Source organism: Gymnodraco acuticeps, unplaced genomic scaffold (assembly GCF_902827175.1).
Source record: "Gymnodraco acuticeps unplaced genomic scaffold, fGymAcu1.1, whole genome shotgun sequence".
Taxonomy (NCBI): Eukaryota; Metazoa; Chordata; class Actinopteri; order Perciformes; family Bathydraconidae; genus Gymnodraco; species Gymnodraco acuticeps.
The window spans coordinates 1-22500 of record NW_022990472.1 but is presented as its reverse complement, the minus strand read 5'-3'; the positions used below and the strand labels follow the sequence as shown (position 1 = coordinate 22500).

The window sequence follows — 22500 nt, the reverse complement described above, 5'->3', positions numbered from 1 at the left end:
CCCGCATGGTTTTTCTTACCACTGCTACGCTGACGACACCCAATTAATTCTGTCCTTTCCCCGCTCAGAGACCCAGGTCGTCGCACGCATCTCTGCTTGTCTAGCTGACATCTCTCAGTGGATGTCTGCTCACCACCTCAAGCTCAACCTTGACAAGACTGAGCTGCTCTTCCTCCCGGGAAAAGATTGTCCAACTCTTGACCTGACAATCAACATCGGCACCTCAGTTGTTTCCCCGACTCAGACTGCAAGGAATCTGGGTGTGACCCTAGATAACAACCTGTCCTTCACTGCAAACATCGCTGCTACAACCCGCTGCTGCAGATACACGCTTTACAACATCAGGAAGATACGTCCCCAGCTGACTCAGAAAGCGACTCAGGTTCTGGTCCAGGCTCTCGTCATCTCACGCCTAGACTACTGCAACTCCCTCCTGGCTGGTCTACCTGCATGTGCCATCCGACCTCTGCAGCTCATCCAGAATGCAGCGGCTCGTCTGGTTTTCAACCTTCCTAAATTCTCCCACACCACTCCGCTCCTCCGCTCCCTTCACTGGCTTCCGGTAACTGCTAGAATCCACTTCAAGACACTGGTACTTGCTTACCGTGCTGCGAATGGATCTGGCCCTTCCTACATCCAGGACATGGTTAAACCGTACACCCCAGCGCGTGCACTACGCTCTGCATCAGCCAAACGACTCGTTGCGCCCTCGCTGCGAGGGGGACCCAAGTTCCCATCGGCGAAAACACGTGGGTTTGCTATCCTGGCTCCAAGATGGTGGAATGAGCTCCCCATTGACATCAGGACGGCAGATAGCTTGCACATCTTCCGGCGCAAACTGAAAACTCATCTCTTTCGACTCCACTTCGAGCGTTAGAACGATTAACGAAGCACTTTTATACCAATAAAGGACTGGATTACCTAAAGCCAGTTGAGTAGCACTTGAAATGTTTGGCTCTATGAAACCTGATATACTTATATGATTCTGTTTTCTTCAAGGTTGTGTCTTCCTGGTCGAATGTACTTATTGTAAGTCGCTTTGGACAAAAGCGTCAGCTAAATGCAATGTAATGTAATGTAATGTAATCTATCCATCTATCTATCCATCTATCTATCCATCTATCCATCTATCTATCCATCTATCTATCCATCTATCTATCCATCTATCTATCCACTATCTATCTATCCATCTATCTATCCATCTATCTATCCATCTATCCATCCATCTATCCATCTATCCATCTATCTATCCATCTATCTATCCTATCTATCTATCTATCTATCCATCTATTCATCTATCTATCTATCCATCTATCTATCTCTCTATCTATCCATCCATCTATCTATCCATCTATCTATCCATCTATCTATCCATCTATCTATCTATCTATCTATCCATCTATCCATCCATCTATCCATCTATCTATTCATCTATCTATCTATCCATCTATCTATTCATCTATCTATCCATCCATCCATCCATCTATCTATCTATCTATCTATCTATCCATCTCTCTATTCATCTATCTATCTATATATCTATCTATCTCTCTATTCATCTATCTATCTATCTATCTATCCATCTCTCTATTCATCTATCTATCTATATATCTATCTATCTCTCTATTCATCTATCTATCTATCTATCTATCTATCCATCTCTCTATTCATCTATCTATCTATATATCTATCTATCTCTCTATTCAGCGAGCCAGCGAGCAGCAGCGAGCGATCGATCGAGCGAGCCAGCGAGCGATCATCTATCATCGAGCTGCGAGCATCTATCTATCTATCTATCTATCTATCTATCTATCTATCTATCCATCTATCTATCTATCTATCTATCTATCTATCTATCTATCCATCTATCTATCTATCAATACTTATAATATTAAGCACTAATTATTAATATTTTACACACTGTAACTTCTATTCTTGTGTCTTATTCTATTTTATTTCTGTTATCTTGGCTCTTTAATGACTGCTCTTAGAGACAATTTAATGTGTTGCTATTGCAGGAATGGGTAAACAATATTATGTGTGAAATACAATTGTGTTTCATGTTGTGTATTTATTTTTTTATGAATTTCAACCTGCAAATTCAAAGTGTCTTTCTATAAAATAGTATTAGTGATTTATTTGCATTATTTTGTGTTATTATTATTGTGTCTGAATGATTTCAATGTATTTATAAGAACTTGTAATGTGCCTTGCCTGCCTGCCTGCCACTTGATATTCCCCGTGTTTACCTGAGTGGGCTGCTCTCCCCGACCCCCTCCCGGCTCTCGGCCATCAGGTCCAGCATCACGTTGAACGAGGCTTTATCGTTGTAGAAGACCACCACGTCCTCCCCGGAGTTAGTGAGCTGCAGAGAGATCAGCGTTACATTTTATTATATTTGATTTTATCTTATTTATTTCGAATGTGTAAAACAATAATACAAAAAAATAATAATAATAATGATGAAATGAAACATGATCATTATAATACTATAGAAACTTAAGCAGTGTCAAATTGATAAACAAAAATATTACTGATTATGAATTATATATAAACAAATATTCTACTTAATTACACATCCGAAAAGGGGTGGGAAGAAGTTTACACTTATTTAATCCAACCCCTTCTCCCAAAAACTAAATTATTAACATATATATATTGTTAAAAACACTTAAAAAAATGCATTTGTTATTGAAAAACAAACAAACAAAACAAAAACATAAAACAACAAATACATAAACAGATAAATAAACAAACAAATACATAACAGGAAACACTTCTATAATTTCCAAGTGTCCCAACCTTAAAGAGTGCGTTGAAGAGCTACATTATTTAACAAAGCCTTCAGTTAGAGCTGGCATTTTATGGTATTTATTTAATTGTATTTTGATGGTAATGAATTTGAATGTTTTATGTATTTTTATTGTCTTTTGTTGTATCTTATTTTATTTTCTATTTGTATTCCACACACTATCTTGTTTTCTCATTTTGCTGTAACTCCATCAAAGTGAACTTTATTGTCAATCTTCCAGTTTGTGTGTACAGACAGAGAGATCGAAATATTTCCCACAATCCCGAATACAAAAACAAATATTTATGCAAATATGTATATCCTATATACAATCAAAAGACAGATGTATACATATGCATATATTAAGACATAAATAAAAGCACAACAATCAATATATACAAAATAACAGTCAATATCTTTGAGAATGTACATTAGTGCAAGACTGTCCATAGCAGCGTAAAAAAGAAAAGAAAAGTGGACAGTCTCCATCATATAAAATGTTGTTGTTTGTTTTTAATCTGTGGCCTGTACTACGAAGCAGGATTTTCGGTTAGCGAGGTAACTTCAGGGAAAACTCTGGGTTTCCGGTCCTACGACGCTGGTTCTCTTTTTAGCGGGCTAGATCTCCATGGTAACTTGTGCTGAACGCCTAACCTGCTCCGGAGCAGGTTTGCACATACTGTATGCCGAAGTATTATTTTCAGCAACACATTAAGTTGAAGAAAAACTCAAATGCAATTCAAGTCAGATCCACTCGTGTCTTAGATGGGGCAGTGCATATCATACCTGTTAATATACCATTCAAACACTCGGCAGTTTTTTTTAAAGCTGTTCTGTATTCATCTTGCAGGTGCAACTATGTGGCTTTGATCCTGGTTTATCTGTTTAAGGCATGGATGTTTAAAGTGTAACTTCTTCATATTTGTCTAATGTGATAGTTTACTTTTCATTCATGAAGTATGACGCTGCGCTGTCAGTACGCTTTTCCATGTTTGTGATTGGTCAAATGTTGCTAACCCCGCCCCTTTCATGTGAACGCGCTAATAGCCAGACAGAGAAACCCTGGCTTGAGTTAACGAGTTGATAACCAGCGTCGTAGGATCGCTTAGCGAGATCTCGTTAGTTAGGGTTAGTTTAGCCAGATAACTCAACCATATCCAGGGTCCGTTGAACTGGATTCGTAGCCACTGCAAAGCCCTCTGAGACCAACATGTTTTGTGATATTGGGCTATACAAATAAAGTTTGATTTGATTTGATGTAGCAGTGTTTCTGTGTCTGTCCTCACCTCGGTCATGATCATGTCCTGGCACTTCTTCACGTACTTGCCCTCGGCCTTGATGATGGTGTGCAGGAAGTTGAGGTACTGCACGTGGCGACCGTGCGTTGCTAGGCAGTGGATGAAGTGCTGCAGGACGCTCTCTGAGATCTCGCTGCACAGCTGGTAGTTGTTGCTGAAGATGTGCTGCACCGTCTCCGCCTCCATCAGCTGAAGGCAAGGCAAGTTTATTTATACAGCACTTTTCAACACAAGGCAATTCAAGGTGCTTTACAAAAGAGCATAAAACACATTAGAAACATTAAAAAGCAAAGATAATAAAACATGAATAACACAGGTCCATGAATACAAGTTACAGTGCAGAGTGAGATGTGAATAGTTCAATTAAAAGCAGCGGCAAAAAGAAAGTCTTCAGCCTGGATGTAAAAGTAGTCAGAGTTGCAGCGGACCTGCAGGTTTCTGGGAGTTTGCTCCAGATATTTGACTGTATCCCTAACCAGATTCTCACATTCCTCGACAAAAGGTGTCACTTCTGTTCAATCATAGGATTTACTCATTTCGTTTGTGACATGTCAAATAGCTCTGACCAATGTGGACATGATTATGTATTTTTTTGTAGTTTTAACCAGCAAATATTGGCATGTCTTTGCAATGATCTCCATTATTTGTCTTTGTTTTATGTAAAATGTCAGAAACAATGGAAGGTGACATCCCCAAGTTGCTTTTTCTCTCAAATCTAATCAACAACACAGTTAATTTTAAGTCAAGTTATACAAAAAGAACATCACATTTGATAAACTGGAACCACTGCTTTTTGTTGAACATCTTAAACTACAGTAGCAAACAATCATCCAAACTGTATTTGATTTATTTTCCTATTCCTCTGAACCTGGTGAGTTATGAGCAGCGTACCCCCGGGTTGAGGAACAGGTTGAGGTTCTTGTGCAGCAGAGCCTGGTTCTCCTGGTTCCCCGTGCAGAACTTCTGCAGGAACAGGTGAGTGTACCTGATGATCTCCAGCATCTTCAAATCACTCTGCAGACAGAAAGACAAAGAAGAGAGAAGGTTGACGGTGAGAGGACTTTAATCTTGTTGAAATGCTCTTTACTTAAGCCAAAGTCCCAATGTGTGGCTAAGTAACATTTCTAGGTAGGTATGTGTGTATGTATACAGTAGATTTGTATGAGTATAGGTATTTGCTGCATGTATTACACACATATATATTCATCTAACAATGTTCCTGATAAATAATAATAATACATAATGAGGCTCACTGGCAGTGAATGTTTGTACATACAATCAGTACAGTCCACTGTCTGATTTGTATGCATATATTTTCCAGCTCTAAATGACAAACACTGTTTATGCAATGTCGAAACACAATAACATTTGATCAGAAGTAACATTTCTAGACCAATGCTGTAATTAACTTTTAGGTTTTAAATGATATGTCTAGAACCTTTAATCATAAGGATTTGTTTTAATAAGACCAGTCCTGACTCAGTGATTCTGTTGAGGTACTTTTATTTTGGCGGTCCAGTCCCACCTGGTCGTAGGACACCTGCAGGAGGTCCAGCATGACTTTATGAGCGCCCATGTTCTTCAGGAGCCTCTGCTGCTTCTTCCAGACTCCTGTGCTGCACATCTTATTCAACCTCTCCAGGATCTACAGAGAGAGAGGGAGCACCATTACAAGAGACAAATATAGGAGCTACATTATAATATGTTTTCTCAGTCAGATTATTAAAACTGGTTAAACGGTTTTAATAAACATAACTTTTCATTTCAAAGTTAAGATATAAATAAATAATAATGACATTACAAGGGTATCTAAATATGTTATGGGTTGAGGTGGAAATAGATGAATATGACATGCTAGACTACTTTACAATCAAGTCAAAGCAAATATGTAAAAAAAGAAAAAACATATGGCTTTGTTTTTTACTTGAACATTTACAATTGCCTAAATCATTAACACTGTAAAGGAATGGGTCATTATGGCAGATATAGAGAACATATACTAATATAAACGTATACATCAAAACATTAACACATTTTATTGTTCAGTTTTCTTACCCAACTTAAAAAATAAGGTTACATTTCCAAAACTTCAAATGTATTTCAATTTTATACAGTTTTATTGTGCTGTGGTTAGTTCAGCAACAACTTAAAATGATGTCAAAATAACATGCCTTCTCATTATACAACAAGTAAGAACTAAAAAGAAAACAATAACATATTATATTTTGGTTAAAGGCAGGGACGTGCACAGGTACGGGCTAATGTTGCCCGGGCAACGGCCCGTTTGGCCTTTGTGGCTGACCTGCCCCTCTGGAGAGAGCGAGAGTTTGTTTTTCTGTTGTGGCCGAATCAACATGATGAGCCCACAATTAGTATTGCAGCGGCTCGCTGCGGGAAACACACTTTGTCAGCGCTGTCATCTGCCGGTGCGTTAAGACCACCTCAGTGTCGGATTTTGGAAACTTGATTTTGAGTTGTCTCATGGCAGTTAGGGTATAAGGGACAAACCAGGGGACTTTACTTCCTCTTGATATTGTCGGTTATTTACAAAAAAACACCTAAATATAGCCTACTTGTTGTTATTGTCCTTCTGTCTTTCTGTGTCTTTTCATCTGTAAACTCCCTCAACGGGGCCGCTCGCTCTCTTTTCTTGATCGTCCTCTCATGGGTGAACAGTTCAATGTCCCGCTTCATTGTAGGATTTCTGCCATGTCTATACCACTTTAGTTTGACCATCTCCGTTATTAAGTTATGGAATACTAAATAAATAAGTAATTAGATACCTTACCGTTACTGCGCTCATAAAGAATGATAAGAATAAGGATAATGCGTATTGAACTGGTTTCATTAATTAGTGAGTTTATTTAAGGTAATTAGTTAGAGGCCCTATTTTATCAGTATGTCTGGACTGCACAGCATTTACAATGGTCAAACTACATTAGAACAGAATTGTCCCCATGTTGTCTTTAATAGTTACTAACAATAGATATTTTAATGAGATATGGACCGCAAAACAAAAAATGGCCCTGGTTTTCATTTTTAAAATCAAGTCACCGAATGCAAGTATCGCCTTAACTTATTTTGTTACTGTTCAATTTAGTTGATAGTCGGGGGGAGGCCCTTTTTCCAGTTTAGAGCAATAGCCCCTCCAAATGTCTGTGCACGTCCCTGGTTAAAGGTCTGCATTTCCGGCTGGGTACTGAAAAATTAAAGCAGACTTTAAAGCTTAAAAGATATAATCATGTAGAAACATCAGACATGTATGATCACAATGGCATTGGGCTACAATCGTCAGAATATTGTAACGTTTGCTTCTGATTCTGAGGCCTAATAGGTGATTTTTTTGGGCCTTTTTCAATATTTTCAGGCATAGTAAAATGTAATCACAAGGTGGACAGTTTGTGTGATTTGTTGGCAAAGCTTGTGAGTGTTGTTGCAGTGTAGTTTCCTATCAGGAGGAATGATTAGACACACATACAAGTCTTTCAATGTACATACTGCGTATTGTAAGGAGGGATTTAATGGATGGATTAAATGGATTCTTTATTCACATTTGAGACGTTTGCAGCAGCTGTAATCCAGACTGACTATGAGGGGGAAATAATAATACAACGTAATAAATTCAGCAGTGAAAAAGACACCATTTCTGAAGAGACTGAGGCGGAGCACCACGTAAAACTCTTCATCCACAAATACAGACATCACAGCCAAGCCCACAGTGATGATTGACAGGTGATCTGTTGGAAGCAGAAACACCACAACGAAGACCAACAAATAAAAGACGACCTCCTGAAGGAACACATGTCTACTCACCTCTTTGACTTTCTGGTAGTTCTCGTTGCCCTTCTCCAGCTTCTCTTTCTTGGGGGGAGCGTCCTCTGATGCCCCCTGCAGGGTGCAAACGGACACTATATGCAGTTCTCTCTGGGTATATTACTACAGTATACATACTTAAATGATAAAAACAGTATATGTGTTACGATTGTGAACGCATTTGGGAATTTGTATTTATGTTCATGAGGAGCTTCGCAGATATGGAGACGAAAAGGTTGATATTATGCGGACACCCATGGATCCTCATTTAAATCAAAACAAGATCCGAGTTTCAAAATAACCTATAATGTTGGGGAATCTATCTTATATTAAGTATCTTTAATAATTTCCTAGGTACTAAAACAACCTCCTCCTGATATGTATTTAGCTGGTAGCAGAACGTTAAAAAGTTAAAGTTTTTCTATCATTTGTATCTTCATTTTCAGCATTATTTCCAATTTCCAATTTATTCAGTAATTTGAAAAGGTCTTGAATAACAATCAACCTTAAAGGTGGGGTAGGTAATTTTGGAGAAACCAGCTCGAGTGAGCTAGAATTTCAAAATACACAGCCGGAACAAATCTGCCACTTCCTTACAGAGCCCCTCCTCCAACACACACGAACGCGCACATGACCAATGAGGGCACGAGGTAAGTTTGTGCACAGGTGGAAGGCTGACAGGCAGGTAGGCCATCCAGTTACTTTAGCCGGGCCGGCTCAGAAGATTGGTCGTGCTTTTTACAGCGCCACGGCTTCCACAGATGATTTTTTATGTATTTATTGTCAAAGCATTTAATTGCTATCGGGATGTTAAGAGCATTCCATGGAATATAACAAAAAGTGTTTCTGAAATAAATTGCATACCCCACCTTCATACCCGGCGCCGTGGGAGGGCCAGGGCATTCCTGCCCTCCCCCAATAAACACGTTTTTTATTATTTATAAAAATTAAAAAATATATAATTTTATTTTTTTAATTATAAACTGTGAACTTTTATGCTACGATGTATGTGATGTCAGAACAAAAACTAAAAATCGCAGGCTACGTCAAATAAATGCATGTGTCTGTTGTGATTTGTGATTCGTCCCCATTTAGCGTCACACTCTGCCGCCTATTCTGGATTTGTTTATTGTGCATTCTGTAGACTCCCATTTCTGTTTGAATTACAAAATGGACATCAAAAATGGGCTTAAAAGGTCTAAGGATTTATTAAAACGAAATAGCGATGAAAGAACTGCAGCCGATGGTGCTGCTGGCGACCCTGCACCTGCCGTTGCAGCAGCACGCCTTAATGTCACAAGCTTGACCTCGACAAACCCCGCGGCTGAGTTAGCGATGATCTTGGGGTTAATAAACCCAACCAGGTGAAACTGGATCGTTATCCAGGGAGATTGTTTTCAGGAAAGAAGCACACTTTTCCCGCTGCACGGTACAACAACAGACCACGGCTTGAAGATTTGTTAAAAGCAGACGCAGCCTTTTGCTTCCCCTGTAGACAGTTTAAAGTCAATACGTCTTCATCTGATGCGGCTTTTACTGTCAAAGGTTTTTGCGACTGGAAACACGCATTACAGACTGATAAAGGACTGCTAAGACATGCCGCATCAAAAGAACACATTTCATGTGAGAGTGTGTGGAGAGAGACAGATACGCGAGGAAACAAATAAGGAAATTAGAACTTTGGTGCAGATCAGCTGGCACGGAGCCGTTATTACGTGTCAGCTGTCGTTGATATTATAGCTTTTTTAGCTGTCAACCAACTCCCTCTCAGAGGTGACTCGATTCACTCCACAGCATGTCCGAGTGCAGTGCATAGGAACATAAACCATGCCCAAGGCGGGCTAAACAGTTCATCGTCTCCGTCTCTACTATTTCTCTCCGAGTGCAGCGAAGAGGAAGCTGCCATCCGTAACCAGTGTGCCTTGCTCGTGATTTACCAGTGTCTGTGCTGCCACGCACACAATGTTTCAAAGTGGTTGCTATGTTGCCCTTTATTTGTGTATGTTTGCGATAAGTGTGCGTCTTTACGCAATGCTGTTGGCCTTGCTGTTTGATATATATTGTGCCGCAGGCCCGCAGCACGTGACGGTTTTGTGTGCCCTCCCATGAAAATCATCTGCCCTCCCTTTAGATTTGTTCTGGCGCCGGGTCTGCCCACCTTTAAGGAGTTTTCTTAGGAAATTGGGGATGTCACTTTTCTAAGTAGCTACCTAGCTAAATCTATGAAAAGTCTCAACGAAAAACGACCAAAACCTGGTAAAAAGTGTGGATAAAACGTCTGCGGCTGTGCAGGTTCTAACAAATCAGCGTAAAGATATAACATGTCTTAGTTAAACTGCTTTACTAAACATTGATACAATAAGGCATTGAGTAAAAATTAGCTTAGCAGGACGGATACGTGACCGACTACATACAGAAATAACATAATATCATGTTTACCTGAATGACAAAAAATAAATGAAACGACAATTCAGTGACACAATCATGCTAGCGTTTATCCACAACCCAAGTAGCTTATTACTTGTTGTTAGATATGAATGGCTTGTTATGCAGTATAGAATAGTAGACAATGATGAAATGGTAGTATTAGAACAGGTTTGGAGCATTTTGCCTACATTTCACAGTAGAACCAAACAATAAAGAGAGACATGGAGTTGTGACATGCAACAAAAGCCCACAGCCAGATCTGAGCCCAGGACCATATCGTTGCAGCGTCTGAGACATCAGCAAGCCCCACACCAACGGTAAGTACAGGATGCAAAGGTTGAAAATAAATATATATTTGTTGTTGTTAGTGTTAATCTTCAACCAAGAAAATGGTTCTTGTTACTTTGGTCCTTCTTAAAGTAGTGCTTTTGAGTTAGTGGTTGTACAGTGTTAGTTGTATAGTAGTTATTGACACTCAGCCATCTAGACATGAAGATCTCACCCATTAGTTGTGAAGGAGTGTTAAACTTAGACATTTTGAAATAAAATTGGCCTTAAATCCTTGTAGAAACTCTCTCAACATAGTGCTGTATGCTGATGATACTGCACTCTCCACCACCTCTTTGCTCCTTGAACTCCAGACAATCTGTTCTTTTATTTTATAAATACTAATGCCTTTAGTGAAAATAAAGGTGTAAATAATGATGTTTTTTCTCCCCACCTCCCCTTTCTCCTTCTTGTCTTTCTTCCCGTCGCCTCCACCTGAGCTCTTCTTCTCCACCCACAGTTCAGATTTCTCCACCAGCGTTCGGAGTCGATCCAGATCCGCCTTGATCAGCTTGTAGTTTTCTACATCCTGCGACGTGATCAACAACTGGACCTGTGGAGGAGCAAAAACAAGGATTAACATGAGTGTCCAGCTAACAGTGAGTCGGTCAATCTGTCTATCTGTGCAATTATTCCACTTCCACAGATTCAACATGATTCAGATTTGTAAAGTGGATTTAATAATCGGTCTAGATTAAATCGTTCTCAATCAATCTCAATCTTTATTTATTTATATAGTACATTTAAAACTACCTCAGTTGACCGAAGTGCTGTACAGGGAACACATATAAAATAACACAATAGGAGTAAAATAATAAAACAATAATTAAAAACAAGATAACAAGCACAATAACTAGAGACATATAAAAACACATACAAATATCAAAATGTTATGCTCAACTAGTATTAAAAGCCAATGCAAAGAGGTGACTAAATGGCCGTTGTAATCCAACCCTAGACTAGTTGTAGTCATATGGCCCGTAAATTGGTCAGTAAAAGGACATCCAACACCAAATAACTATTTGGATTTGGGATATGGATCATTCTTGCAAAGTTAAGAGGCCTTCAGACAGTGCTTCACTACATCAACAAAACATTAAATAATAACATTATATTTTGGAAGAGTTATGTAAGAGGTAGTTCAAGGAAACGATTCAATCACACATTCATCTGAGGTTGTTTAAGGGTGGTGATGGTTGTTACTGTACCTTACATTAGCTTAACTGTTATTGCTTTAATAAAACTACTAAACTAAACTCTTCTGTCATTTTTGGAAGACATCAAAACTTTGTAATTGATTAAAGGACATAGGCTTATATTTGAAAGTATACTTAATTTAAATGAGTAAGAATACTGTACGATGCTTACTGCTATTATTCTACTTTTTTACTTCACTTGGTATTTGTATACAGTATTATAACCTGCACTGTTTTTACAATACTTTAACCTGCACTCACATCTGCACACAAACAAACATATTTAACAATCCAAATATGTATATAAGTCAGTGTGAGCTTTTAATACTGTGTGTGTGTGTGTGTGTGTGTGTGTGTGTGTGTGTGTGTGTGTGTGTGTGTGTGTGTGTGTACCTGTTTGAAGGTGTGCAGCACCTCCTGTCTCTGGCTGAAGTGTCTGAAGAGCAGCTGCAGGGCTCCAGAGACTAAAGGAGGATAGTCGTGCATGGTGAGGTGGATCAGAACCCTCAGGAACATCCGACCGCCTTCATCATCCACCTCCAAAATACTGTTCCCTTTCCTGTCCACACACACACACACACACACACACACACACACACACACACACACACACACACACACACACACACACACACACACACACACACACACACACACACACACACACACACACACACACACACACACACACACACATACCATGTATACATCACTTCAGGGGACATTACATTGACTTACATGCATTTCCTGGAGACTTATCCTAACCATAACCAACACACTCCTAACCCTAACCCTTACCCTAACCCTAATCCTAAACCTAACCAAGTCTTCACCCTAAAATTAATTATTCCCCTCATGGGGACCTCCATTGTGTCCCCATAAGGGAGGCGAGTCCCCATACGTGACTGTGTAAACAGATTTAGGTCCCCACAAGTATAGTAATGCTAGGCCACACACACACACCATATATAAAATCACTTTATATCTATGTGCTTCTTTTAATGTCTGAAAAAAAGCCATAATTGTTCAATATTGATCAAGGTTTTTATGAATGAAAGTGTCTACATATATGACATACCCGACTCCAAACATAGCCTCAGCCTGCTCTCCAATGTGCTGCAGGTTGATGGTGGCTGAGGAGGGACAAGATAAGATAAGAGATGAGACTTTATTTATCCCGAAGGAAGTTGTTGTGCCAGAGTTACAAACATATAATAAACACAGCAGCATAATAGTAAAACTGTACACTAAAAGTGCAGTACAAAGAGCAATCAAATATTAAATCATTGATATTTAATATTTAATTGCTAAACACACAATAGGACTGAATATGCAACATTCACTTACATAGGCAGATTCCCTTTACAGTAAAAAAAATCAGGAAGCACATTTGGATATTTATCAAGGGTTTCAGTCCAAAACAAACTGAAAGAGTGTGTTTCCATTGGCTTTCTGTGTGTACCTGCGTGCTCCAAATTGGTAGTGGCGTCGGCATCAGCCATGGGATAAACATCCACAAACTCTTTCTTAAACACTGACAGCAAGAAGGAGATGCGGTAGTCCAGACGAACGTTCAGGATGAACTGATGAAGAGCAAAAAAAATGTTATGGGTTAGAGCAGCTGTTCCTAGTTTGGACATATACAATTTGAAAGAAAAAACACGAGAAACTACAACATTAACACTTAGGCACCAATCCTGATTATAAAGTGAAACATTTGAAAACTGCAAACTTGCTTATATTATCAACAGTGGAGACGTTAATAAGCAAGAGAAAACATTTTAACAAGGTATATTGTACAGGTGTACCTAACAAGGTGGGCATTGAGTGTGTATTTAATATAATTAATATGTAATATAAGTTACCTGTAATATCTCCAGTATCTTCAGCTTGGTGTCCATCACAGTCAGGTCCATATTTTCAATACTATCTTTACTGCCTCTCTGTCCTTCAAGCGCATTTCCCGCCCCCGCCCCTCTGGCTCCTGCACCTCCGAATATGGACTGCTTCCTGTTCAGGACCATGGTGGACATAATCTGACCCATCCCATGTATGGAGCGCTTGACGTTTTTCCCTTCAGACGGGAGGGAAGAACAGAAAGCAATGGTCTGCATTATTACCGTTTGTTGGAATAAATCCAAAGGGGCAAAGACAGGAGACTTTTGAAGTGGAAAATGCATCAATCACTGCTCCCTTTAAGCAGTGATAGGCCAGGGCGTTATCTAGGTGTGAAGGAAATTAACCTCTATTTAAATGTGTTAGCGACTGCAAGTAACAGTAGCAGTGACTAAACGGTTAGCTGACACAAAACAGTAACTCTTAAAGACTCTCAAAGTCAAAACCAGTCAGGAGACGAAATGATGAGTGACAAAAATGTCTGAAAGAATATTAAAGCAAAACTACTTGGTTGACTTTAAAACTTCTAAATAGCATCCTTTAGAAAAAAACACATACAGCAAATGAAGAAGACCCTTGAGATCCTTAGAATTAAGTCAATGCATTTTTTCAACAAAATGTTCAGCTTTTAATGTCTGGAAATGTGTATTGAATATGTTTTTGTAAATGTAACAAAGAACAGGCAGGTAAGGTGAGACAAATGAAGATTAACTTAATGTAAAAAAAAGATAAAGGTTAACAGTTATCAGAGCATTAAGTACCTGATCCATCATCATGGAATAAGACCCCAGCATATCCAGGGTTGGGTCTACAGTCGATGATGCCGAGCAGAGTTCTGGTGAGTCTGAGCAGCTCAAAGAAACTGTAGAAACCAAAGTAGATCAAATGTCTGGCCAAACTCACCACCTGGAGAAAGACCAAAAAGAAGAGGGAGTGATCAGAGACAAAAAGTGCAAGACTGATGGATTAAAAAAGAAGTAAAAGAGCGAGGGCTGACCTCGTATGTGAGTTTGTTTTTCTCCTCGTTGTGAAAGGGCAGCTCATCGTTCAGGACGTTGTTCAGATATTCCTCCATGAAGGCCATTGTGTTGGAGAAACGGTTCTTCTTGTTGTCTCTGCTGTCCTCCATGTTAGAGTCATAACTGTGGGGAACAAACATCAAAACAAATTATTATATGCTCTCAGCAAACAATCTGTTCTATCTACACTGAGTCTTAGCCACAGAAATCTGAAGCACAGCAAATATTTTATTATATATAAACTTCATGATGTTTCTGACTGTTATAGGATTAACAAATACACTTCTGCCAGGAGAGACACACATTATACTGATGAGGAAAACATTTGTCAACAAAAGATTAGAGGAAGTATTCTTATTGTAGAATTTTCTGCAGTTACCAAGTAGTTTGACAAGCATTACCACCACCTTGTGGACTGGAGAGGAATTGAACCATATGTGCACGTAGCCTTGGGACAACTAAATGGATTGCACTCAAATTAGTCACTTCAATCCTCAAAACATGGGGCCTTAAAGGATTCTGAAAGTGACGTGCACTGTCAGTCTGAAAGCAATCAGGCTTTCACGAATGACTAGCTCATGAAAGTCAGAAGGAAACTGTGGACCTGATGCAGAACATTGTTAGCATCTGCTTCAGTGAGGAATTAATATACACAATAAAGGTAACGCCTGAACAGGGACTTGAACCATGGACGATCAGATTAAAATTCTGATGCTCTACCGACTGAGCTATCCAAGCTCTAAGACACCATAGTAGCGAAATAGTGAATAGCCATATTTGCATTAAGTATCTGAAAACTTCCAATTAGATTTGCAATGTGGCAACAATAGAGATATGTGGTTAAGTGTAAATGATGTAGCACTTATAAATTGGTTCTTGAAGACCTGAGCGAGTGACTTGGATATATCTAGATAGTGTGGGAGGGAACAGACTACCACAAATGCAACACGAATACTTTTTCTAGCAGACAAGTGTTAGTTTTAGAGAGGACTTGAGTCACATCACACAATAGATTTACACCTGAACAGGGACTTGAACCCTGGACCCTCAGATTAAAAGTCTGATGCTCTACCGACTGAGCTATCCAGGCTCTGAAAGACACTTTAGCAGTTAAAGTATGCCTACCTACATTTGCATTAAGTATCTGAAAATTCCGGTAAAAACGCGATCTGCTCTTTAGTTCCGGGAAATAAAGATTTCCGATTAACTAACTACTGGGATGTAAGTACGACAAAGTACTTGATGTGAAAGCGCCTACTACATTTATCGCATGAACAGGGACTTGAACTCTGGACCCTCAGATTAAAAGTCTGATTCTCTACCGACTGAGCTATCCAGGCTCTAAAAGTCTCTGTAGTAGTGAAAGGCTGAATACCCATATTTGCATTAAGTATCAGACAATCAAGATAGCTTTCAATGAGATCAGCAATATGCCAACCCGTGAGATCTGTGGTTGAGTGTTAAAGATGAGGCACTTATAAATGGGGCCTTGAGGACCTGTGCGAGTGACTTGGATTTATCTAGATAGTCTGGTAGGGAACAGACTACCACAAATGCAACACGAAGACTTTGTCTAGCAGACAAGTGTTAGCATCAGAGAGGACTTCAGTCACATCACACAACAGATTTATGCCTGAACAGGGACTTGAACCCTGGACCCTCAGATTAAAAGTCTGATGCTCTACCGACTGAGCTATCCAGGCACTGAGAGACAGTTTAGCAGTGAAAGGCTGAATACTGACTTTTGCATTAAGTATCAGACAATCAAGATAGCTTTCAATGAGATCAGCAATATGCCAATCTGAGAGATCTTTGGTTGAGTGGAAATTATGAGGCACTTATAAATGGGGCCTTGAAGACCTATCTAGATAGTCTGGTAGGGAACAGACTACCACGAATGCAACACAAAGACTTTGTCTCGCAGACAAGTGTTAGCTTTAGAGAAGACTTGAGTCACATCACACAATAGATTTACGCCTGAACAGGGACTTGAACCCTGGACCCTCAGATTAAAAGTCTGATGCTCTACCGACTGAGCTAGCCAGGCTCTGAGAGACAGCTTAGCAGTGAAAGGCTGAATAGCCATATTTGCATTAAGTATCAGACAATCAAGAAGATCTGAAGAACCAGCACCTTACCGTGGTCTGTTTGTAATATACATGGATCGGATTTCGAGGCGTAGTCATGGGGGAGGGGGTCTGCAGTTCGGTGGACTAAGGATTGCACCACTGCTTTTTGCAGATGATGTGGTTCTGATGGCTTCATCGGTCTGCGACCTTCAGCACTCACTGGATCGGTTCGCAACCGAGTGTGAAGCGGCTGGGATGAGGATCAGCACCTCCAAATCTGAGGCCATGGTTCTCAGCAGGAAACCGATGGACTGTCCACTTCAAGTAGGGAATGAGTCCTTACCCCAAGTGAAGGAGTTCAAGTATCTCGGGGTCTTGTTCTCGAGTGAGGGAACAATGGAGCGTGAGATGGGCCGGAGAATCGGAGCAGCGGGAGCGGTACTGCAGTCGCTTTACCGCACCGTTGTGACGAAAAGGGAGCTGAGCCAGAAGGCAAAGCTCTCTGTCTACCGGGCCATTTTCGTTCCTACCCTCACCTATGGTCATGAAGGATGGGTCATGACCGAAAGAACGAGATCGCGGATACAAGCGGCCGAGATGGGTTTTCTCCGCAGGGTGGCTGGTGTCTCCCTTAGGGATAAGGTGAGAAGTTCGGTCATCAGGGAGGGACTCGGAGTTGAGCCGCTCCTCCTTCGCGTCGAAAGGAGCCAGTTGAGGTGGTTAGGGCACCTAGTTAGGATGCCACCTGGGCGCCTCCCTAGGGAGGTGTTCCAGGCACGTCCAGCTGGGAAGAGACCAAGGGGTAGACCTAGGACCAGGTGGAGGGATTATATCTCTTCGCTGGCCTGGGAGCGCCTTGGGATCCCCAGTCAGAGCTGGTTGATGTCGCCAGGGAAAATAAAGTTTGGGGCTCTCTGCTGGAACTGCTACCCCCGCGACCCGACCACGGATAAGCGGAAGAAGATGGATGGATGGATGGATGGACAATCAAGATAGCTTTCAATGAGATCAGCAATATGCCAACCTGAGAGATCTTTGGTTGAGTGGAAATTATGAGGCACTTATAAATGGGGCCTTGAAGACCTATCTAGATAGTCTGGTAGGGAACAGACTACCACGAATGCAACACAAAGACTTTGTCTCGCAGACAAGTGTTAGCTTTAGAGAGGACTTGAGTCACATCACACAATAGATTTACGCCTGAACAGGGACTTGAACCCTGGACCCTCAGATTAAAAGTCTGATGCTCTACCGACTGAGCTATCCAGGCTCTGAGAGACAGCTTAGCATTGAAAGGCTGAATACCCATATTTGCATTAAGTATCAGACAATCAAGATAGCTTTCAATGAGATCAGCAATATGCCAACCCGAGAGACCTGTGGTTGAGTGTTAATGATGAGGCACTTATAAATGGGGCCTTGAAGACCTATGCGAGTTACTTGGATTTATCTAGATAGTCTGGTAGGGAACAGACTACCACAAATGCAACAAGAAGACTTTGTCTAGCAGACTAGTGTTAGCTTTAGAGAGGACTTGAGTCACATCACACAATAGATTTACACCTGAACAGGGACTTGAACCCTGGACCCTCAGATTAAAAGTCTGATGCTCTACCGACTGAGCTATCCAGGCTCTGAAAGACAGCTTAGAAGTGAAAGTATGCATACCCACATTTGGATTAAGTATCTGAAAATCAAGACAGCTTTCAAGGAGATCAGCAATATGCCAACCTGAGAGATCTTTGGTTGAGTGTAAATGATGAGGCACTTATAAATGGGGCCTTGAAGACCTATCTAGATAGTCTGGTAGGGAACATATTACCACGAATGCAACACAAAGACTTTCTTTGTCTAGCAGAGATCTGTGGTTGAGTGTCAAAGATGAGGCACTTATAAATGGGTTCTTGAAGACCTGTGCGAGTGACTTGGATTTATCTAGATAGTCAGGTAGGGAACAGACTACCACAAATGCAACACGAAGACTTTGTCTAGCAGACAAGTGTTAGCTTTAGAGAGGACTTGAGTCACATCACACAATAGATTTAAGCCTGAACAGGGACTTGAACCCTGGACCCTCAGATTAAAAGTCTGATGCTCTACCGACTGAGCTATCCAGGCTCTGAGAGACAGTTTAGCAGTGAAAGGCTGAATACCCAAATTTGCATTAAGTATCAGACAATCAAGATAGCTTTCAATGAGATCAGCAATATGCCAACCCGTGAGATCTGTGGTTGAGTGTTAAAGATGAGGCACTTATAAAGAGACTTTAGACTTTGTCTAGCAGAGAAGTGTTTAGCTTTAGAGAGGACTTGAGTCACATCACACAATAGATTTACGCCTGAACAGGGACTTGAACCCTGGACCCTCAGATTAAAAGTCTGATGCTCTACCGACTGAGCTATCCAGGCTCTGAGAGACACCTTAGCAGTGAAAGGCTGAATACTCACATTTGCATTAAGTATCAGACAATCAAGATTGCTTTCAATGAGATCAGCAATATGCCAACCCGTGAGATCTGTGGTTGAATGTTAAAGATGAGGCACTTATAAATGGTGCCCTGAAGACCTGTGCGAGTGACTTGGATTTATCTAGATAGTCTGGTTGGGAACAGACAAACACGAATGCAACAAGCTGACTTTGTCTAGCAGACGAATGTTAGCTTCAGAGAGGACTTGAGTCACATCACACAATAGATTTACGCCTGAACAGGGACTTGAACCCTGGACCCTCAGATTAAAAGTCTGATGCTCTACCGACTGAGCTATCCAGGCTCTGAGAGACAGCTTAGCAGTGAAAGGCTGAATACCCACATTTGCATTAAGTATCAGACAATCAAGATAGCTTTCAATGAGATCAGCAATATGCCAACCCGTGAGATCTGTGGTTGAGTGTTAAAGATGAGGCACTTATAAATGGGGCCTTGAAGACCTGTGCGAGTGACTTGGATTTATCTAGATAGTCTGGTAGGGAACAGACTACCACGAATGCAACACAAAGACTTTGTCTAGCAGACAAGTGTTAGCTTTAGAGAGGACTTGAGTCACATCACACAATAGATTTACGCCTGAACAGGGACTTGAACCCTGGACCCTCAGATTAAAAGTCTGATGCTCTACCGACTGAGCTATCCAGGCTCTGAGAGACAGCTTAGCAGTGAAAGGCTGAATACCCATATTTGCATTAAGTATCAGACAATCAAGATAGCTTTCAATGAGATCAGCAATATGCCAACCCGTGAGATCTGTGGTTGAGTGTTAAAGATGAGGCACTTATAAATGGGGCCTTGAAGACCTATCTAGATAGTCTGGTAGGGAACAGACTACCACGAATGCAACACAAAGACTTTGTCTCGCAGACAAGTGTTAGCTTTAGAGAGGACTTGAGTCACATCACACAATAGATTTACGCCTGAACAGGGACTTGAACCCTGGACCCTCAGATTAAAAGTCTGATGCTCTACCGACTGAGCTATCCAGGCTCTGAGAGACAGCTTAGCAGTGAAAGGCTGAATACCCACATTTGCATTAAGTATCAGACAATCAAGATAGCTTTCAATGAGATCAGCAATATGCCAACCTGAGAGATCTTTGGTTGAGTGGAAATTATGAGGCACTTATAAATGGGGCCTTGAAGACCTATCTAGATAGTCTGGTAGGGAACAGATTACCACGAATGCAACACAAAGACTTTCTTTGTCTAGCAGAGATCTGTGGTTGAGTGTCAAAGATGAGGCACTTATAAATGGGTTCTTGAAGACCTGTGCGAGTGACTTGGATTTATCTAGATAGTCAGGTAGGGAACAGACTACCACAAATGCAACACGAAGACTTTGTCTAGCAGAGAAGTGTTAGCATCAGAGAGGACTTGAGTCACATCACACAATAGATTTAAGCCTGAACAGGGACTTGAACCCTGGACCCTCAGATTAAAAGTCTGATGCTCTACCGACTGAGCTATCCAGGCTCTGAGAGACAGTTTAGCAGTGAAAGGCTGAATACCCACATTTGCATTAAGTATCAGACAATCAAGATAGCTTTCAATGAGATCAGCAATATGCCAACCCGTGAGATCTGTGGTTGAGTGTTAAAGATGAGGCACTTATAAATGGGGCCTTGAAGACCTATCTAGATAGTCTGGTAGGGAACAGACTACCACGAATGCAACACAAAGACTTTGTCTAGCAGACAAGTGTTAGCTTTAGAGAGGACTTGAGTCACATCACACAATAGATTTACGCCTGAACAGGGACTTGAACCCTGGACCCTCAGATTAAAAGTCTGATGCTCTACCGACTGAGCTATCCAGGCTCTGAGAGACAGCTTAGCAGTGAAAGGCTGAATACCCATATTTGCATTAAGTATCAGACAATCAAGATAGCTTTCAATGAGATCAGCAATATGCCAACCTGAGAGATCTTTGGTTGAGTGGAAATTATGAGGCACTTATAAATGGGGCCTTGAAGACCTATCTAGATAGTCTGGTAGGGAACAGACTACCACGAATGCAACACAAAGACTTTGTCTCGCAGACAAGTGTTAGCTTTAGAGAGGACTTGAGTCACATCACACAATAGATTTACGCCTGAACAGGGACTTGAACCCTGGACCCTCAGATTAAAAGTCTGATGCTCTACCGACTGAGCTATCCAGGCTCTGAGAGACAGCTTAGCAGTGAAAGGCTGAATACCCACATTTGCATTAAGTATCAGACAATCAAGATAGCTTTCAATGAGATCAGCAATATGCCAACCCGTGAGATCTGTGGTTGAGTGTTAAAGATGAGGCACTTATAAATGGGGCCCTGAAGACCTGTGCGAGTGACTTGGATTTATCTAGATAGTCTGGTAGGGAACAGACAAACACGAATGCAACAAGCTGACTTTGTCTAGCAGACAAGTGTTAGCTTTAGAGAGGACTTGAGTCACATCACACAATAGATTTACGCCTGAACAGGGACTTGAACCCTGGACCCTCAGATTAAAAGTCTGATGCTCTACCGACTGAGCTATCCAGGCTCTGAGAGACAGCTTAGCAGTGAAAGTCTGAATACTCACATTTGCATTAAGTATCAGACAATCAAGATAGCTTTCAATGAGATCAGCAATATGCCAACCTGAGAGATCTTTGGTTGAGTGTAAATGATGAGGCACTTATAAATGGGGCCTTGAAGACCTATCTAGATAGTCTGGTAGGGAACAGATTACCACGAATGCAACACAAAGACTTTCTTTGTCTAGCAGAGATCTGTGGTTGAGTGTCAAAGATGAGGCACTTATAAATGGGTTCTTGAAGACCTGTGCGAGTGACTTGGATTTATCTAGATAGTCAGGTAGGGAACAGACTACCACAAATGCAACACGAAGACTTTGTCTAGCAGAGAAGTGTTAGCATCAGAGAGGACTTGAGTCACATCACACAATAGATTTACGCCTGAACAGGGACTTGAACCCTGGACCCTCAGATTAAAAGTCTGATGCTCTACCGACTGAGCTATCCAGGCTCTGAGAGACAGTTTAGCAGTGAAAGGCTGAATACCCACATTTGCATTAAGTATCAGACAATCAAGATAGCTTTCAATGAGATCAGCAATATGCCAACCCGTGAGATCTGTGGTTGAGTGTTAAAGATGAGGCACTTATAAATGGGGCCCTGAAGACCTGTGCGA

General features: G+C 40.9%; 1 protein-coding gene and 17 non-coding genes across 18 annotated transcripts in view; all 18 read right to left on the bottom strand.

Moving 5' to 3' along the window:
• The window catches only part of LOC117552612 (inositol 1,4,5-trisphosphate receptor type 3-like), a gene marked incomplete at its 5' end in the record, with an annotated part of 47809 nt that extends 32919 nt beyond the window's left edge, over positions 1-14890 (bottom strand). Inside the window, 12 exon segments of the mRNA XM_034226203.1 lie at positions 2250-2365; positions 4078-4278; positions 4981-5103; positions 5615-5734; positions 7903-7977; positions 11051-11209; positions 12246-12411; positions 12931-12985; positions 13315-13435; positions 13718-13926; positions 14510-14654; positions 14746-14890. Coding sequence (XP_034082094.1) covers positions 2250-2365; positions 4078-4278; positions 4981-5103; positions 5615-5734; positions 7903-7977; positions 11051-11209; positions 12246-12411; positions 12931-12985; positions 13315-13435; positions 13718-13926; positions 14510-14654; positions 14746-14890 — 1635 coding nt within the window.
• A 542-nt stretch (positions 14891-15432) lies between these two features.
• trnak-uuu lies at positions 15433-15505 on the bottom strand. Its single transcript has one exon. It is a non-coding gene; the product is annotated as a tRNA-Lys (tRNA).
• Positions 15506-15784: 279 nt separating this feature from the next.
• trnak-uuu lies at positions 15785-15857 on the bottom strand. Its single transcript has one exon. It is a non-coding gene; the product is annotated as a tRNA-Lys (tRNA).
• Positions 15858-16034: 177 nt separating this feature from the next.
• trnak-uuu lies at positions 16035-16107 on the bottom strand. The gene has a single exon. It is a non-coding gene; the product is annotated as a tRNA-Lys (tRNA).
• Positions 16108-16397: 290 nt separating this feature from the next.
• On the bottom strand, positions 16398-16470 carry trnak-uuu. Its single transcript has one exon. It is a non-coding gene; the product is annotated as a tRNA-Lys (tRNA).
• A 271-nt stretch (positions 16471-16741) lies between these two features.
• On the bottom strand, positions 16742-16814 carry trnak-uuu. Its single transcript has one exon. It is a non-coding gene; the product is annotated as a tRNA-Lys (tRNA).
• Positions 16815-18033: 1219 nt separating this feature from the next.
• On the bottom strand, positions 18034-18106 carry trnak-uuu. Its single transcript has one exon. It is a non-coding gene; the product is annotated as a tRNA-Lys (tRNA).
• A 290-nt stretch (positions 18107-18396) lies between these two features.
• On the bottom strand, positions 18397-18469 carry trnak-uuu. Its single transcript has one exon. It is a non-coding gene; the product is annotated as a tRNA-Lys (tRNA).
• Positions 18470-18881: 412 nt separating this feature from the next.
• Positions 18882-18954, bottom strand: trnak-uuu. Its single transcript has one exon. It is a non-coding gene; the product is annotated as a tRNA-Lys (tRNA).
• A 217-nt stretch (positions 18955-19171) lies between these two features.
• Positions 19172-19244, bottom strand: trnak-uuu. Its single transcript has one exon. It is a non-coding gene; the product is annotated as a tRNA-Lys (tRNA).
• Positions 19245-19534: 290 nt separating this feature from the next.
• On the bottom strand, positions 19535-19607 carry trnak-uuu. The gene has a single exon. It is a non-coding gene; the product is annotated as a tRNA-Lys (tRNA).
• A 290-nt stretch (positions 19608-19897) lies between these two features.
• Positions 19898-19970, bottom strand: trnak-uuu. Its single transcript has one exon. It is a non-coding gene; the product is annotated as a tRNA-Lys (tRNA).
• Positions 19971-20241: 271 nt separating this feature from the next.
• trnak-uuu lies at positions 20242-20314 on the bottom strand. Its single transcript has one exon. It is a non-coding gene; the product is annotated as a tRNA-Lys (tRNA).
• A 412-nt stretch (positions 20315-20726) lies between these two features.
• On the bottom strand, positions 20727-20799 carry trnak-uuu. The gene has a single exon. It is a non-coding gene; the product is annotated as a tRNA-Lys (tRNA).
• A 271-nt stretch (positions 20800-21070) lies between these two features.
• Positions 21071-21143, bottom strand: trnak-uuu. Its single transcript has one exon. It is a non-coding gene; the product is annotated as a tRNA-Lys (tRNA).
• Positions 21144-21414: 271 nt separating this feature from the next.
• On the bottom strand, positions 21415-21487 carry trnak-uuu. Its single transcript has one exon. It is a non-coding gene; the product is annotated as a tRNA-Lys (tRNA).
• Positions 21488-21777: 290 nt separating this feature from the next.
• On the bottom strand, positions 21778-21850 carry trnak-uuu. The gene has a single exon. It is a non-coding gene; the product is annotated as a tRNA-Lys (tRNA).
• Positions 21851-22262: 412 nt separating this feature from the next.
• Positions 22263-22335, bottom strand: trnak-uuu. The gene has a single exon. It is a non-coding gene; the product is annotated as a tRNA-Lys (tRNA).
• Positions 22336-22500: the final 165 nt, after the last annotated feature.